This window comes from Pholis gunnellus, assembly GCF_910591455.1.
Source record: "Pholis gunnellus genome assembly, chromosome: 12".
Taxonomy (NCBI): domain Eukaryota; kingdom Metazoa; phylum Chordata; class Actinopteri; order Perciformes; family Pholidae; genus Pholis; species Pholis gunnellus.
In genome coordinates, this window is record NC_136539.1 from 9,790,141 (window position 1) to 9,803,940 (window position 13,800).

General features: G+C 43.4%; 1 protein-coding gene across 1 annotated transcript; it reads right to left on the reverse strand.

Annotated features, from left to right (window-relative positions):
• Positions 1-1,977: 1,977 nt before the first annotated feature.
• wdr75 (WD repeat domain 75) lies at positions 1,978-13,161 on the reverse strand. The gene is made up of 21 exons (XM_079169571.1): positions 13,067-13,161; positions 12,641-12,770; positions 11,877-11,942; positions 11,383-11,482; positions 10,905-11,029; positions 10,449-10,519; positions 10,079-10,195; positions 9,233-9,321; positions 8,802-8,960; positions 8,494-8,553; positions 8,200-8,315; positions 7,797-7,972; positions 7,466-7,623; positions 7,006-7,186; positions 5,022-5,116; positions 4,801-4,896; positions 4,289-4,458; positions 4,036-4,098; positions 3,293-3,433; positions 3,106-3,197; positions 1,978-2,950 (listed from the first exon to the last, which is right to left on the reverse strand). Exons 1-21 carry the CDS (start codon positions 13,150-13,152, stop codon positions 2,731-2,733), a joined length of 2,511 nt encoding a protein of 836 aa, XP_079025697.1. The 5' UTR covers positions 13,153-13,161; the 3' UTR covers positions 1,978-2,730.
• Between the last annotated feature and the right edge of the window lie 639 nt (positions 13,162-13,800).

A 13,800-nucleotide genomic window follows, 5' to 3' on the forward strand; every position in this document is an offset into this window, starting at 1 on the left:
AATACATATATTTAACCATTTAAACTCTAAATTGTCACACGCTGGCTTGATTTTGAGAGCATAATCTGCAGTAAGAATTAACATGCACTTATTGTTAGTGCTCTTTGTCATTTAATAGTAACATGAACTTCTTGAAGAACCGCATATGTGAGGGACAGTCCAATGTCTACAGGCAGGAACTGAAACTCTAGATGAGTGCGCACACAGGGAAAATATCTTCCTCTTTATGTGCAAGATCTCTAGTACCACCTGAAATAATGAGCACTACCAGAGAAGCAGATTCTCTCTCTCAAAAAAAAAAAGTCCACGTTTGATCAGAATCTCTTGTCAAGACCTTGCGTTGAGCCTTTAACTGTAATGTCAAAAGTGCGTCAGAAACAATATTTAACCGATACCACTGCTGATAGCGAAAGTCAGGTGTTACCCGCTCACACATTGCTCAATTTCACAAGTCAGTTATTTAACATATACTGTACATTGAGGCACCTTTATTATAGCAAGTTGACTTTGCTCATGTTGCTGGAGTCTCTGCTGGTTGCATGACCAGCTGACAAGACTCCTGGAAATCACTACACCCGGCCAAGAAGTAGTCCAGCACATTATCAGCGAAACCACAACTTGTTGATTCTAAACGAAATAAAGAAATGAGATAATATGTGTTAATTGGTGAGCTTTAGGTTGTTTTGTGTTTTTACATTTGGGCAGAGCCAGGTTAGCCCGTTTCCACTCTTTATGCTCAGCGGAGTTAACCTGTTGCGCTGAAGACTTTTGAGAGAGTGAGTCGGTGTCAGTTGGTGCTGAACTGGAAAAAAAAGACTCCAAAGTTTGACAGTGAAAAATACTTTGGGTTTGAAGTGAGCTTAGCAGACCCTTTGTAGCTCACCACTCCTCATCTCTGCTTAAAGGAAGAAACCCCAGACTACATTCATCGACACAAGCAAAGGGATAAGATGGAGTGCTCCTTTAAGTCAAAAGATGACCAACTCAGACAGAAAATCTAGATTTGACTTCCTCCCCTCATACACAAAGAGTCTGATGCTCTTCTGTGAGCTGATTTTCACAGTGTTTTTGTTTAAATTAGTTGTATATGTATTTCCCATATATTTGTTATAAATATACTATAGTATGTACATCTGCCTTGCTCAGGGGTAAATGCAAAGGTGGCGGACTAAGACCGTCAACCTGTCACAAAGTCCAAGGACTTAAACCAGATCGCAGAGTGAATATTCTTTTTCAGAGAAAGTGACGACTTTACAATCCCAGCTCATATAAGTGATAGATAAGCAGCTTACGACTCAGTAAGGATATACAGGATGACCCAGTTTGACCATCCGAAGTTCAATTTCTAACACAGAGGTCATGACGAGGCAATAAAAGGATCCGTCCTCTGTGGTGAGAGGCCCTGGACCGGAGCACATGAGAGAGAAAGGAACTGAAAAACGCTGAGATGAAATTGTGGCGTCTTATCCAAGCCTGGGAACGCTCCCCTTCAGAGACAGCTGACTCAGGACTTTCAGGTTCGTTACTTAAGTGTCTGTTGAGTGTGACCCAACTTTACAGCATCATCAATGTGACTTTTAAGGCCCTGGTCACATAAGAAAGGTTTATGTCAAGACCCCAACCAGGAGCTGTATTGTAAAATATCATGGGTAGAATGTTCAGGCATCAATTCAAATAATATGCAATGATGATGTATGCAACTCTTTTTCAAAGTAAGAGTCCGACTGGAAGTGTCATAGTTCACCTGCTTATACAACATCTACACACACACACACACACCCTTCCCTCTCCATTATACCGACAATGGAGGGAAAAAAAAAGTGTAGTTTGGAGTCTGGGAAACACACGGCTGTTGTGTAAAAAGGTACGAGGCAGAAGGAGTTAAGAAAGGCTTACATTTTTTTATTAGGTTTATAGAAGTAGAGAAACGTGTGTGTGCATACAGTTACCTATTGAGTTTAAGTTTTCACCCCACCCTTGGACTTCTTCTGGTTATAACATTGAATCACAGTGGATCTGATTTCTTTTTCTTTCTTTGTGCAAGTAAAGAAAAAGAAAATGTAATCACTGTTGTATGAAGTGATGTTTGTGTAAAAAGTATGAAAATAAAGCCAGTTGTGGCAAATGCAGGTGGATTTCATTTAATATCCTGTCAAAAACATCATGAGGACCAGTGATTCACAGCCAGGGACGACTCTCAGAGTTCAGCTAAGACCGATCATACAAATATGGCATGACCATAACTCCAACTCAAAAGCATGCGATGTCCTCAGCTCGTAATTACAGCGGGCATGAGAGACTGAAATGAAATGATTTTATTTTCCAACAAGACAAACAATTACAGTAAAAAAAAAAAACAACAACACTAAAAACTAATGTTATGTGAATGTTCTCGTTAAAATCCAGACCTCAATGCAGTCCAGAGTGTGTGAGTCTGCTAAGACTCAAACAGAGCCTTAGCAGTTTAAAAAAAATTGGGGAGAATTCTTTATTGTTCACATGTGTAAACCGATACACGTTGACTCATGACTGTAATCGCTGCCAAAAGGAGCAGATACTTATGCAATCAAATAGTTTCAGTTTTGTTTAAACGTTGACATTGTTTTGTTCTTTGCAGGAGCTCCATCCTGATTTAATGGCTTAATACAAATAAAATAAAAAAAACACTGATGTGGTGAAAGCTTTCTTTAGGCACCGTATCTGTGTGAGTGTCTTTGTACGCGGTCATGTTCAAGAGTGCAGGAGGCCTGAGAGCCAGCCGTGGTCCAGTTTCTTCACCCTCCTCAGCTCCCTGACCTGGGCTTTTGTCAGAGGGGGGGCTGCCGACTCTGCCGACTGAGCTCCCGGTAACGCCTGCTCTGGTCTCGAGGTGCTGAATTCCATTTCCCCCTCAGAATCCTCTTCCTCTTTTTCACTCTCCATTTCCTTCTCTGCATGTTTGTTTTCCTCTCTGAGACCATGAGAAAAGAGAAGGAAAAAAAAAAGGTTCCCGTGACTTTGCATATTTTAGAGATAAACAAGGGACTTAAGTTGCTGAATCATGCACAGCCTGAATTCCGTCAGCGTTTTGGCAACTCACGCCGACAGTGAAGTAATACTACTGACCTGGCGTCGGTAACGGAGACGAGCAGAGACTGCACAAACATTGAACAGAGGAAAGAGGTCGAGGGCAAAACGTGGGCCGGGGTCTGCAGAAGCTGTCAAGAAGAAGAAAAAGAAGATTTAATGCACAACAAACTGATAAGGCAATGTCAAACATAAAGCATAATCCCTGCAGCGCTCAACTACTGACCTCTTTGATAGCAACAGAGCCCTGAGGCAGAGGAGTCCTATCGGCAGACGGACTGCTCAGTGTGTCTGGATTTTCCGGTTTTCGGTGTTTCCCCAGCAACAGGTAGAACGGTGTCATGGCAACACTGTCATCGATCACGAGCTTGAAGGTGTGTGTGAGGGGGGGGGGGATCACAATGTCAGGAAAAACAGGAATAACTCACATTAATTACAGAAATAGGTCAACAGTTTGAACAGGTGAAGAGCTACAGTAAAGCCGAGTCGGCTGTATTTAGATACGTTATAATAGAACAGGACTTGTAAACAACGGCTACATGAACTTTATGGAGTTTAGCAGCTTCAGTAACTTTCAATAAGTAATGGACAAGCTCTTTACCCTTACACTGGGTTAATTGTTTTCATAGTCTTAGTTTTGTCACGTTCAGACTGCCAAGCATGACTCCAAACATGCTCGGTGGGCAACATCCTGAGGTTCTGAGTAGCAGCATGAAAACCTGTGAAACCCTCTGATGCAGAGTTTTTGGGGCCAATCACTGGAAGCAGTATGAGACGACGCCGATCACAGGCTCTATTTAAAGCCTTCTATATGTTGTCGAGCATTACTTATTTCTTGAGACGCAACTCATTTTAGCGCCACGTAGAGAAACCGCCTCGCGTGTTTTCTAGTCATGTGATCGGCTCTTCTGATCGGTCTTTACAGAGACAATCCATCGGGCCGTACAGAAACGCTCAGGTGTGCCGTACCTGTTTGCTGGACGCCATCAGTCTGTCCTCCTCCTCCGCCTTAGTGGTGAATGTCATGAGGTCCTGTCGAGGAGAGAGAACATCAGCTCATACTGTTAACACGATAACAGCACACAGAATGTGTCCTTGGGGAAAAAAGTAACTAAAATGACACAATAGCCATGATTTTCAGGTCATTTCTTATGTTCTAATCTTCGTTGTAATGTCAAAACAAACAGGACATGTATCTAATGGAGTGTTTTTCTTGGTGTACCATGTACTGAGTGAGGAAGTACAGCTGGGAGCGGTTGAGCCACTGGCTGCTCTCCTCACAGCTCTCCAGCATCTCCTCCCTCGGGGCAAAGACGGCGCGAGTAACCTTCCCCGAGCACACGGCCTTGAGGGAAAACACGGGCCGAGGCTCGCTGGGCTTAAACACAAACACTGAGAACAGACAATAGAGAAATCATGACAATGGTTATATTCATTTCTACAGAGTCCTGGCAGACTGACAATAGACTGTTTAATAACTCTGTTATATTTATTCTACATGAACCAATAATCGCCTGAAATATATCGACAGGTATTGAATGGTCTGGCATGAAATTTGGGACGGACGTTCATTGTACCCAGAGGATAAACCCTACGGACTTCAGCTCCACCATGAGGTTGACAGTTATGGTTTTAACTAATAAGTCTCAAAAGGCATTGGATGGATTGCCTTCATGTTGGTACCCACATTCCCACAGAATAAACTGTTAAACTAAAACTCAGTTTAAAGCTCACAGTCTGTGTGTCCAGCCTGACAGCAGAAGGCCGCCATGTTCTCAGTGAGGGGGTCGCTCAGCAGCAGGCTGATGTCCATCGAGGTGCTCCACTCCACTGCCAGAGAGGACAGGAGACAGGAAGAGGGAGGAGGTAACAGAAGTACCATTAGATATGTACAAAACTAAAAACCAACTCATGCATTCAGCTGATCATTTTGCATTCTCGACATGTACACATACGTGAGCAGGTGAGGAGGTTCCAGCAGCAGAGCAGGTTGTTGGCGGTGGTTCCCAGCAGGTACTTGGAGCAGCTTAGTCGCCCAAAGCAAAGATTCCTGGTGGAGAATAAGAAAGTTTGTTTTTTTTTCTCCCCTGTGACTGTGAAGAAGTGCACCCCCCCCCCCAACCAGCTAGCTTCTCAACACCACACATATTTCACAGGATTAGCTTTTGAGGAGTTTTTCCGCTTTGGGGGCAAATTGGAACACGCAAGCCGGGTCTGAACACCCACCAAGAACCAAACACACAGAAAATGTGTGTTTGGCAGACAAGTCAATAATGGCCGCTTTCAGACTTTAAAGTGCTGCCTTCTTCTACACATCATTCAGAGGGAGTTTATGACATTCATATGTTAAAACATTCATTCATTTCTTGATAAAATCAACACGTTTGTCAGGTGAATTGTGCCTATTTTAACCCTCTGGAATAAGAAAGTAGAGGAAAGAAAAGTAATTAATTTCTCAAGTTGCAAGTTAAGAGTCCAGAGTTGGTGAGTTTGGAGGTTAAGTGAGCGCTACTCATCCATAGGTGGTAGTTATGTACTGTAAGGGGTACCAGGCAGCTGTCAAAACAGCTGACCATTAACATTTTATTTCCCCCTCCCACCAACTTTCAAGTCTTATCACGCTCAAATTCCCTTTCTGCGCCTACATTTTAAATGTCTGCTCATTTGAAGAGTTCATCTGTAACGCATCATTAGTTCAGAGAACTTTACGTTCCCATAAAAGAGCACAGAACCATTAACTACTAATCACCAAGAGACCTTTTCTAGCGTTGTTCGTTGGGATGACTAATAGTTTTAAACGTTTCCCTCGGCTGGTTCCTGTATTCTAAGATAAATTACAAGTCATCGCTCTCCGTTTGTCTTGTAAATACGCTTAAGGCTGACTCAGTGCTTTGCTCTCGGAATATTTCAGAAAAGCGGGACAGAAACTAACAATGCTAGTTTTGTGTCCTCGGTGACCCGAGGGCCCCCTTCTTGAGGGGGGAGGGGGAGGGGGGGGGATCTGCCAACATTTCTGAGACTCGAGCAACGTTGTGTAACTGCAGCCTTGTTCCCGTGTTTCACAGGCAGTAACATCTGCTGTGAGAAACGAGGCTCTGGACTTCTGCCAGTGTGGTAAAAAGGTCATTTAACTGTTCAACAACGTCCACAGCCGAGGAGCCTTTTAGAAACTCTAAAACAGCTGGTTGCTTAGTGAATCTGTGTGTGCGTGTGCGTGTGTGTGTGTGTGTGTGTGTGCGTGTGTACGCTGTCACTTGTACGTCCTGTTTTTTCCCCCTGAATGCGTGTCCAGTCTGCGCTTACTGGGGACGGACAAAATAAACGGTTTACAATACAGCATCTCTACAACCGATATTAGGCAATAGACAAGTGCACTCTGTGACCATGTTGAAGTCACTCCTTCGTTCAGTGCTCAGAGCTTTTGTTTGACAACTGGTCCTCTTTGTTAAAGCAGTTAGTCCTGCGTTCGGCATGTCTTTTCTTTTGTTTTCCAATTTACAGATTTAATGATGACGTAATTGTAACTGAGCCAGTGACCATCCGGCTGTCATATACCTCAAGTCATTCTATTGCTCTTCGACACTAAATAAGATAACTGCTTAACTTCCTTTTATTTGAGGAGGTTATATATTTATGCGGTGCCTTTCTTTACAGACATCTGCTTTAATGCCGTTGTCTGCCATCTGTTTTTGGTAGTTGTCTTTTAATGTGGCAAAATACTGATTCATAAAATTAAAAATAATCAGAGTTACGGGTATAGAGCTTTCCCCTCCTTTCATCCACCTGCACTGCAGATGAAAACTATTCGTTTAGCCAAACAAACACCTCTACTTCTCTAAACATTGTGAGCTTATATAGGACGAGGCTGGCGGGGATCTTTAAGTACGACAAACAAACTGTTCAGCACCACAAGTATTGAGTGCAGGTTTATGCGCTGACCTGATGGCTTTGGGCGGCTGGGACAGAGTCGTCAGCAGCTCCCAGGAAGCCGGGCTCCACACGGTCACCACCTCCTGAAAGCTGACAGCCAGCAGAGAACCATCGGCTGAGAAACAGCAGCACTCCGGCACCAGGCCGTGATAGGCTCCGACGAAGTCACATGACCAGGAAGGACCTTCATCTGCCGGCGCGTTCAAGAGGACGGGAAACACAGAATGCAAATAATAAATTAAGGGTCAGTTTGCTAAAAAAAAAAAATGGCCGATACATTGACCGTATGACGTTTTTACATGAAATAAAAAAAGGTAAAATAAAGTGATAAATGTTGTTATTTTTACACATAGCTCTTGGAGCTGCAAACCAAGAATTAGAAGTCAAAGTCTACGACACTAAAGAAGGACAGCGAGGTAAAAAGAGCACGGTAAATATTACCACACTAACTGATCAGCTGACTGCTTACCCTCTGCGTGGGCTGATCTGGGCAGCTGCCAGGCTTTGAAGTGTCCGTCCTTGCCGGCGGAGACCAGCATGGTGGTCTGGCTGTCGGTGGCCTGGCAAAAGCACATGGCCGTAATCCGGGCCTCGTGTGGGGCTGAGACGGTGGTGTTCAGCACAAAACTGCAGGTGATGCAGTCGGCATGTTACAGGGTTGTGGTAAGGGGGAGAAATAAACTATCAGCACGAAACTACTGCTCGTGTCCTTGGAAAAGAAACTACTGGACGGGACAATACAGTGGTGAAGTTTTTTATAATAAAGCATGTCTCACATTGAGTTTAGATGATCTATGTACCTCTGTGTTTGCTCGTCAAATGCCCACAGCTTCAGGTTGAGCTCCAGCTCAGCAGCTTTCTGTCTTCTTTCTTCCACCGTTGCCATCCAGTTGCCAGAGGCATCAAAAACCACCATGACCACCTCAAACTGCTCCAGGCCCAACTCATGAATGTACTCCTGCTGCACTATGTCCAGCTGTGGGAAACACAGAAGACGAGATTTTAAGTTAATGACAGTACGGTTAAGTGAGCCTTTTGTAGTGAAAATACCTCGACTCCAAGTACTCATAACCACATCTATGCAATTTAATGTGCTGTAATGGCACATTGTGTCTATTGAAGCTGCAAACCTGGTCCACAAACCCCCCCCGGTCTGGCTTATATGTGCCATCTTTGGCTCAGTTTATACAGCAGAAGGCTTACGTTGTACAGCAGTTTGTCTCTCTGGAGGGAGTAAAACTGCAGGTGGCCTGGTTTCCCGTTCAGCACCAAGGATTTGCTGCGTGGGTCCACCGTCAAGTCTGTCTTGACACTTTCTCCTGCACCACGAGGAAAAAAAAATAAAAATAGTATTATTATCAAGATCTTCCTTTGAAGCGAGATGGTTTTCCAGGAACTGTGATGGTTGTTTATTATAGATGTGTTTATTATCTATGAGCCTATACAGCATGTTTATGATGGATCTACGTGCTGGTGCCACCTACAGTGTGTACTCACCTTTGACCAGGCCCTGAATGACAGCTGACACTTTAACACAACTCTGGATGATCGTGATCTCTAAAACAAGTAGAGACAGAAACCAGTTACAATAGCCTTCCCTTCATACTGAATATCAGAAGCAAATCTATTTACACATTTCACAGAGTTGCCTTTCTCAACTCTCCGACGTGAGCTCTTCAGAGGAAAGTGTGCCGTCAATTGTAAAGCACGCAGAGTTCAAATCAAGCGGCTACCACAGCGCACCAACGCTGGCTTCAGAAGTGTTTCATGCACCAGAGTGTATGAAACGGGCAGCAGCTTCTTACTGTTGTCACTGTGTGAGGTACAGAACAGGGCGCCATCAGGTGAGACGGCGATGTGTGTGATGGCAGAACCCAAGCGGGGCAGGAAGTCCCGCTGGCTCTCTTGGTTGTATCGCCACTGGACGAGCACCGACTCCAAGCCTCCGCTCAACAGGTTGGTGCCTGGTGAATGAAAGCAGAGATAGATACAGAGGCAGGAACAGGGCAGGGATGCATTTTTCTTAAATTTACCTTGAACACAAAATCCAAATCTTTTGGGGATGAACGGTTTCCTTTAATGCTAAATAAATCCTGAGCTAATTTGGTCATTCTAGCTGAAAATATATTTCTTTAAAACAGGACAAAAACTCCAGTTGTATGTCTGAGATCTTTATTATAACTTGATTGAGATGAATAATCTGAAAGAGAGAAACGATAATATAACATTTGTGTACCTTCTGGTGTGAAGCACACAGAGCTGACAGCATTGTGGTGCCAGTGCAGGGTGGAGTATGTGTACTCCTTTCTGTGGATGAAGTTTCTCCTGAAAGGATAAACGGTAACGTAAGAAACAAGAATGACACGACCAGTCTGTTCATTCTTAAGTCCAGGTGGACGTTTGGCCCAAATTTGGAGGAATTCCATACAGGTGTTCACGAGAATGGACCGGACAGACCGATGTACGGAGCGACAAACCCGAAAGTATAATAAAAAACAACTTCTCTGATACATTCCAGGCGGCAACCTCCGGTTCTGAAAAGGTGAAGCCAATGCACAAGTGCCATAAACTTGATTTATTACCTCAGTAAACACGAGTTTATTGTTTCAATTGTTAGTTTTATGACATCTTCAATACAGCATGATGTTCCCATAGACCATAAAGCAAAGTGTGGCTTTAGGGCGTGCATGGGGTTGTCCGGTCTGGGAGTTGTCCGTGTTTTTCGCCGTGGAAATTGAACCCTTTCACGGTGTGTTTTCAGTTCATGCAAGTTAATTGTAGCCTTTTTTTAAAGGCGCTACAAATGTCTTATTCAACTTCCGGTTGCAAAAAAAAAAACAAGATCACAAAAGGCCAAAAACCAAGATGGCGACAGCCAAAAGCAGAAATCAAGGCTTCAAAATCCGAGTCAACGAAACCAATGGGTGACGTCAAGGTGAATACATCCACCTCTTATATACAGTCTACATTCATACTATACAAACACAGAGCTGCATAGTCCTAAAAAATTTGAATAACTAAGGAAATATTGTCGATTGATGCGAGTGTATATGCTCCAAGGCCATCTTGTTACTACACTCACCACAAGCGAATCTTGCCATCTTCATGCCCAGTGGCAATGCAGTCATCTTTTGGGTGAGCGGCAATGCACGTGAATGTGTTCTTGCCTCCCTTCTTGTTGTCTTCTTTGAGGCGAAACCTATGAACCACCACACAAGGACAGATATGCGGTGTTATTGAACATCCGCATGGCTTTGGAGGCCAAATGCGAGTTTGTAAACATCGTGGGTTTCATGATTCGTGACCAACTTTACTTCTGATCTCTCCATCTAAAGCTGTGAATGGTTGTGGTTTTACGTGACAATTTGTGGTGATCATCTTTAATTAATTTTCCGTCTTCAATCAAATAATCTCCACACCTTCCACCTGAAGCATCTCACTCCGTGGCTCACCTGTATGACTTCTGCTTCTTGAAGAAGTAGACCTCCAGATGCAAGGCTTTAGCTGAAGCAATATATTCCCCCTGTGAGAAAGATAACACCTGGTTATTAACACATTAATGCAGGATGGATCTGTTCTTGAGTAAATACTGCCGTCTATTTGAAGCGGGGTGTTAATCATAATTGTAAATGGTATATATATATCCAATCATTTTTTTTATTAATAATGATCTGAATTTCATGTGATAGTGATTCATTTTATGCTTCCACCGGGTATTTCATTAAAGTTTTTGAAAACAGACAATTTTAGATCATAGTCAAAAAAAATATGTTCCCTATACAATTGTATTTTGAAAAGTCAAATTAAGTCAACAAGCTTTCAGACCAATGGCCCTTTGATGCGTCAATAAGTGGGGAATATCACTATTGGCTATGTAACTGTTGCAGATGGTGTGTTGGTGAATGTACCCCTCTGCCGAAGACAGTGGCTCGTGGGTTGGAACTGACGTCGCTGAGCACAGCAGAAAGCTCTCCGGCATCCACCAGCTGATCTCCGCTCTGCGGAAGATGTAGCGCAACCAGCTGGAACAGCTCTGCGCACACACACACACACACACACACACACACACACACTATGTCAAACATCTGCCAGCTCCACATTCTTACCCAGTGACCTCTTACCCAAATTCTACTTCACATGTTAAACCCCTTTGAGAAACATTTGACATTTGTTGTGAATAGCGACTCCTAGTGGATGAACCAGAAAACAGATCCCGCCCCCCCAATATCATGGTAGGGGAAACACTGTATTGTCATTAAAAGGTTCTCCTTGTGACCTCCCATGAAGCTGTGGCCCCCAGGCTGGTAACCAGTGGTCTAATGGATGATGACAGATTAGGCTTCATGCCCAGGCAACGACCAGCATTAGAAAAGATGTCAAACCTACCACATCTTTTGTCACTTTCTTTGGGGGTAATGATAAAGATGACTCCTTCATGGTTTGCAGATGCATAGACGGCGTAAACCGGGTATCCAATGACATAAGTCTGGAAGAGATCACACAGCCGTCACACATGACTGTCAGACATCAGAGACAACACAACACCGGCTCGGCTCTTTGTGAAACGGATCTGAGCCCACTCTCCCTTCACTACACTCAGCAGGAGGGCATAAATATACAGGTACTGTGACAGCTCGCCACCATAGACACCTTGCTCGCTCTGCTGTTGAATTAACTTATATCGTGTAAATACTTGAAGTGCATAGAGTTAAAAAAACAAAAAACAATCAACAACGTGCTATAAAATAGATGGTGGCTTCATTATTAAAAAAGTGGACGGGCAAGTGGAAGTGGACACAGCAAGTGTGTGTGTGTGGGTCTGGTTAAGACACAGACTGCAAAGACTGGAGCAAAACATCATGACAAGAATCAAGCTGTACCTTAATGAGGATGCCATCTGTGAAGTCCCAAAGCCTGACAGTGCCATCTACTGAGCAAGAGTAGGCCTGCAACAAAACAGAAAGGCATCATCACAGGAGAAGAAGTGAAAATGTCAAATAATGAAATAATAAATCCTTATACAAGCAGCAACTACACATGTCCCATATGCTAATGCTGTTAAATAAGCTTCATTAAAGAAATGCTTTACCCCAAACTCAAAGAAAACACATACTCCATGTCACAGCACGATCTATCCGTCCAGGATATACTGGGGTTTGAAGATCGTGGCATGAATATGTGCATTGGCATACGTATTATGAATATGTAACATCTGACATCCTGAACAGAGGCAGACTTCATCAAATCCACAGAACATTTGATGTTGAGTTAGTCTTTCTCTACAGATGGATCCATACCATGTATTAGTGCTGAAAAGATTAGTCAATATATCAATAAGACAATCAACTGAAATACTGTTTTTTATAATAGATTCACAAGCAAGCAAAGGGACACTGGCTGCTTCCAGCTTCATCTGCTTCACAGAATTGTAAATGTCATTTAGGTTTTGGACTATCGCTCAGAAAAAGAACTTTCTGAAGAAGTCAGCTCAAGAAAATTATGATTCGGATATTTTATGCATGTCCTGACAACAATGTCTAGGCCAGGAATTGGCAGAAAAAGTGAACTGTACTTTTATTTGAGTTAAGTCAGAGCTGCACTCTTTCCCTCCCCGCTAACAGACAGTGTGGTGAGAGCACTGTACCTGCAGGTGGTTGGAGGGTTTGAGCAGCACACCGGTCACCAGGTCGGTGTGTCCATGCAGGTCGTGGACACATTCCTCCGTGGAGGTGCTGAACACCTTCACGCTCTCTCCTGAGGCGCACAGCAGGAACCTGCAAGCAACACATGCCACAGCTTTCACACGAGGACTTAAACGTTTAGGGGCCAAACGATGATACCGTGTGTAATTTAGGTAACCGTTACACAAAGCGGCCCAGAGTGTCGGTGAGACGAGCTCGTGGTACTTTGTAAACAGCGGCAGCAACATTAACGGTTGGCTTAGCAGCTTATATTGCTAATGCTAACGGCTAGCACCGGCTTCAGCTTTGTAGCTAATAAAAACGTGTAGACACGAGACAGTGTCTTCCAACGAATAGTAAACTTTATCGGACTGAAACCACTCACTTACCTTGAATCGTTGGTTATGACAGGCTCCCTGGAGTTTATTTTACTGCCACCCCTGTGAACCACGCGGATATCCCCGTGTTCAACCATGTTTTTACAAAATTCAACTTTAACCTCTGACCGCTGACTCTTCTTCTTTGTGGTTATTCACCAGTCGGCGTCACTGTTTATAGGCGCGTTACTGCCACCTGCTGGAGTGTGGTAGTTACTATAAAACCACAATAAAGCAATTTCATTATCCCCGCTAAACATGGTTATCTTATGTTACGGTTTTACTCTTTGCAGGACACGTGTATGCCAATGCAACGTAATGCTCCATCAGCTGGCTGGCCGAGTGAGATAGAATGAAGATGGGGACTTAATACAGTATAGAGACATTTTGGGAATAGCTTGACAATGTGACATATCTAGTGTATTGCGAGGGCTAATATGAGACGTTAGGTTAATATAATTATGTGAACAAATTTTTTTTTTAAGAAAATCCACAATAGTTAGTTTGCACACATTTGGTAAGCCATTACTGTACTGTACTGTTTTATGTTTTCATACTTTCTATTTGACACTGCTGTTGTATGAGATACAAGTACAAGATAAATACAGTTAAGTTACAGTGGTAGACGGATAAACACAGTGCTTAGAGTTCTCTCATACACACTGTGTCTATGCCATAGACTATACTCAAAGCGTTTGGAAAGAGTGGCAAATAGGTCCGTGCACGTAGTATAATTAATTTGCCAT